At 48.5% G+C, this 4,389-nt stretch overlaps 2 protein-coding genes across 2 annotated transcripts in view; both read left to right on the top strand.

Moving 5' to 3' along the window:
* Positions 1–134, top strand: part of Pmar_PMAR006850 (conserved hypothetical protein) — a gene marked incomplete at both ends in the record, with an annotated part of 5,372 nt that extends 5,238 nt beyond the window's left edge. The window contains one exon of the mRNA XM_002788112.1: positions 88–134. Coding sequence (XP_002788158.1) covers positions 88–134 — 47 coding nt within the window. The remainder of the gene's footprint in view (positions 1–87) is intronic.
* Positions 135–370: 236 nt separating this feature from the next.
* On the top strand, positions 371–3,831 carry Pmar_PMAR006849 (hypothetical protein; the record flags this gene model as incomplete). The annotated part of the gene is made up of 18 exons (XM_002788111.1): positions 371–509; positions 693–804; positions 853–1,012; positions 1,421–1,513; positions 1,565–1,689; positions 1,740–1,827; positions 1,871–1,982; positions 2,035–2,123; positions 2,170–2,337; positions 2,382–2,527; positions 2,571–2,616; positions 2,668–2,806; positions 2,847–2,909; positions 2,958–3,076; positions 3,134–3,196; positions 3,239–3,400; positions 3,450–3,652; positions 3,696–3,831. The coding sequence occupies 18 exons, from the start codon at positions 371–373 to the stop codon at positions 3,778–3,780; spliced, it is 2,112 nt and encodes a 703-aa protein (XP_002788157.1). The 3' UTR covers positions 3,781–3,831.
* Between the last annotated feature and the right edge of the window lie 558 nt (positions 3,832–4,389).

Raw genomic sequence — 4,389 nt, 5'->3', positions numbered from 1 at the left:
CGTCGCACTGAGCTGAGGTAGCTAATAAGCTTGGGGGGCGTACAAGCGTAACTTCTGTATGCATATTGGTTTTTCATCTTGTCGTAGTTCACGGCCATCGCTTCATAGCATGGGATGGAGAGAAGATGCTCTGAATAACCTTACCGATGGTTGAGCCTTCCGTCCTTTGTATAGCGTTCATACTGTATGGTGAATCAGTTTGACGACTTTCCACAGTAAACATTCACAGTCTCTAGTCGGGTGGATTACTTACATCTGATTACTCAACAATGTGGGGAAATTTTTGGTGATAAAATCCACGTCGACTCCTGATGGGAGTTGTTCGCTATTGTCTGAGGGAATACTTCGTCGTAATGAGTTTTTCATTGTAATGGAAGCAATACCACCAGTTGAGAGGATAGTATCACCACAGACGGCGGAGGTCTCCAGAAGGTTCAATGCAGCTACTGAGGCTCTAGCAGGAGCAGCTTCGAAAGGAAAAAACCACATACTCGCAGCTTGTCAACAGAGTAAGTCTCGACATGGTGATTCGTTTCACGGGGGCTCGGATGAATTCGAGAGTTTACTTTTCAACTTGAAAATTGATGAGGATTACTCTGTAACTGTTCTATTGATGTGTATTCTACCCGGCGTTGTACTGTACACCAGTAGTATTCGTTGATACTGGTGTGAAGGTTTACGATTGTTGTCAGCTCGCGATAAGCTGGGACCAGCGGCTCTACCAGTAGCCCTTACTACAGCTGCGGTCGCTGCACTGGTTCTGGCTGATCGTCGACGGAGAAGTCAGAGAAGCAGTCTAGACTGGTAGCCGGTGGGATGTTCATACCACTCCAATGATATATCGTGGATCAGGCGGTCACTATGTAGTGCTTCTATGTTCATTCCTATACCAACACTGAGGGAGCTGTGCAGCGACGGGGCGCCCATTGAGATCACTGACGATATCAACGAGGGGTGGAAGACAGCCCATATAGGATCAGTCGTGGGCATCATCGGCGAAGACCCCCTCGTGGTAGGACGTGACCTCGTTAATCAATGGACTTTTAGTTTGTTTGTTATTCGAGGGAGATTGCTCAAGCTCAGTAGGATGTGGTCATAGTATAGATATGTCATTGAGATTACCAAGAACTATAAATGATGTCGGGAATCATAATAATCATGAGTTCCCGTACAGATCGCCTGTGAAAGGCCTTGGTAGAATCTATAGTCGGCGGACACAAGTTTGACGGAGCTTTTCTCACCCCTTCAGCTGCTGAGTCGTGATGGAGATGGAAGTTACACTCGCGTATTACATTGGCGTTCTGATGGTAGATTAGTACCTCAGAAATCCTTACGTGTTATCCTACAAAATGGTTGCTATTCGACCCATACCAAACTCGACTTACGCCTTCCCCGATGTACACTCGCGTGTCATGCTCAGGACGAAGTTTTTGACCTCCTGTTCGGAAGCGGAGCTTCATCTCGTCGTGGTGAAACCAGTAGTGGACTTGAAGCCAGTATCTGCGGCGGTCCAGTGAGTCTTGGCCTTGGAGGAAACTATTTTATCGTCTTTAATGAATGTCAGCTCACTACTGGTATTGAATCGTCGGGGCAAGGACAGTGTAAGGGGTTTGAAAGCGCTGCAACTTACAGTCAGTACAACGCCATGATGATGCTCAGGGCTAGAGGCACTATAAACAGTCCGACAAGGTGGCCTCGACTGGGGGGTACTGTCGTTGGCAATCTCCTGTTGTTATCAGCGTGGACTCGGTTTCCCCAGCCTCAGCGACAGAGAGAGCTGAGACATACGACTGTGTTCGCGAGATAGTGTCAAGCCTGGCTGACCACGTATGTACAGTCCTGAGGTGAAGGGTCGAAAAGTTTCTCTTAGATATTCTTCATAGTGCGGTCGCTAACTGTCGACGAACAGTGTGCTTTGGAGAAGGTCCTCACTCAAGCTTCACGAAGCAACACACAGGTGACGGTGCTCCATCTCATACCAGGTGAAGACAACTCCTAGAAAGAAAGCGTCTTATTCACCGTGTTATCATTCAGGATGCAATAATATGGATCAGCTGATGTCGGCTTTTCACGGTCAGCTCAGTTCACTTTACCGCAACTCTGTTCGGGACTCGAGCTCTGGAGTAATTTCTCTGGCTGCTACCAGAGTCTCAGCTCCACCGCATTCAGGTGTGCGTCCGCGCCACGCCGTATAAAGACTACGCCTTCTGCGCTTGCCCACTGAGAGGCACAATGGCAACCTCTAGCCCGCTGGTGGGTTCAGACTCTAGTGGTAAACAACACCAGTCAGTGTTGACCAAGCATTATGCCTTGGCTTCCAAATTGGAGAGCCCTGAGGTTGGTGTGAGGTTCGTTGTGCGAGGAGAGATGAAGTCTTCAAGGCACTTCGTCAAATCCGAAACGAACTGTTACTTCTACTGCGTGGTGCGACAGCTTTCGAGTCGTCCAAGTGTGATGCGGACACTGAAGTGGTGGCCAGTTCACCCATTGATGTTATCAAAGAGGGCATGCAGAGGACCCTCGTCAGGTAAAGGGTTAATTCGGGTTAACACGGAGGAACTCGCTTGAAGGTACTGTGCTGTTGTGAACCCTGCTGAGGAGGATAATGCTGACAAGGTGAGGAATGTATGGCGTAGGAATAATAATGGGATGCCATACCACTCTCAGGCCACATCTCCCTTGAATGAGGCAGCTGAGGACACTGGTGAAGATGGTGATGTGCTGACGGTCGATGTTGTCGAAGTGCCGGATAACGAGGCACCGTCGTGGAGGGAAACCTTCTGTCGGAAGATCGGCCTTATTCGCAGTAGGCAAACTGCACCGAGTGTTGATGATAACCTCTTCAGAACCTCGTCGAGACTACGAAGCGAAATTGCTAGTTCGCTGCCCTCCTGGGTGTGCAGGAAAAGGTGCGGTCTTTCAAGGGGATCTCCTCGGCACTTTCTGATTATTCTCAGTCGTACCAGTGTCCCAGAGTTTGATGGTGGATGAACCCTCCTTGATTCCAAGGAGTTGCGTATACGAGACGCTTGATCGTGATGGTAGGACTATCATCAAACACATCGACATCGAAGCAGTAAGAAAAACGCCTTCCCTTTTTTCGTTGGTTAACTTACACATCTGTTTACGTCAGCCTGGTATTTCCTTCGATGATGTTGAGGTTTCCGTCATCAAACGAGAATGGCTGTCGTGCTTGGTGAGTAGGCTCTCCTTGTGGAGTGACAAACTTCACTTTTAGATGACGAAGCCAATACCTGAGGATGCCGAGAGTCGATTCAACTTCACTGAAAATACTATCGCCTATGGTTCTGTGCATCGGTGGTTCTGGCTTGGGAGCCCGACTAGCAAGGCACGCAACGGTGCAGCAGGTGATGATGCTGGCATCATGTACAGACCAGTGGTAAAGAATTATAAGGAATAGGGAATTGTAACTTCCTCTGTGTTGTCAGCCGCAACCAAATGGAATCTCACTCTTCAATGGCATATTATCGATACAGCTGTATCGCATCGATACGAGTCATGTGGTGAAAAGAAGAGCAAATCGCAGCGTTGCGGGCGGCAGTGCTGTGACGAGCACCACTGCTGGGCAGAGTAAGCATCCTGATGCAGCAAACTCAGCAACGAGGAGAGACCCCAACTCGATTGATGATGAGTGAGTTCCCGAGTGAAGTCGTGGTGAGGGTTGCTGTATTCAGGTCAGAGACGAAGCCTATTGACGATGATGGTCGTGTGCCAATTAGTTCTACGACGGGCTCAGGGAAGATTGGATTCTTCGGCTAGTAAACTACATAATGAAGACGACAAAGCAGCAGACTTGTCTAGTTATCTGCGTTGACATTAGCAATCGTTTTGTAGTTGTTCAATAAGCATGGGCCTGATTGAGTGCTAGTCATAGGAGCAGGATTCTGTATCCTCGACTGCTGACTCGCCATCCGCGAGAGTAATGGTCTGAACAATAACAACAACAACATGCCAAACACGAAGGTCTTTTTTTGTCATTTCATCAACCCTCATCGATGCGGCCTACGCTCGACAGAACAACTCCATGTAAGGAATATCGGCAAACTACGAGAGGTATCCGCAATACCGGCTCCCAAACCAGTTGTCAAAGATGTCACTCGGAAGGAACACAGTTGAGCCCAGAGATGGTATAGGACCATTAATGCCATCGTGTATGTATGCTATGATTTAGGTTAGACTCGAATTTCGCCCCCCCCCCCTCCCCGAACGAACAAAGGGTTCTGTAGTGAATGCAGTGCATTCTGACTGAACAATGAGGGGGAATACACTTGACTGAAAGATTTCATCTCTTGGAATACGTACAGACATCATTCCGATGGCTGTTACGGACCGTAACTCACGGCACTTAGTGTGAGACAGATATCACCC

The sequence above is a fragment of the Perkinsus marinus genome, assembly GCF_000006405.1.
Source record: "Perkinsus marinus ATCC 50983 genomic scaffold scf_1104296928836, whole genome shotgun sequence".
Taxonomy (NCBI): Eukaryota; Perkinsozoa; order Perkinsida; family Perkinsidae; genus Perkinsus; species Perkinsus marinus.
The sequence above is the reverse complement of the archived record's forward strand: the minus strand, read 5'-3'. Positions and strand labels throughout refer to the sequence as shown.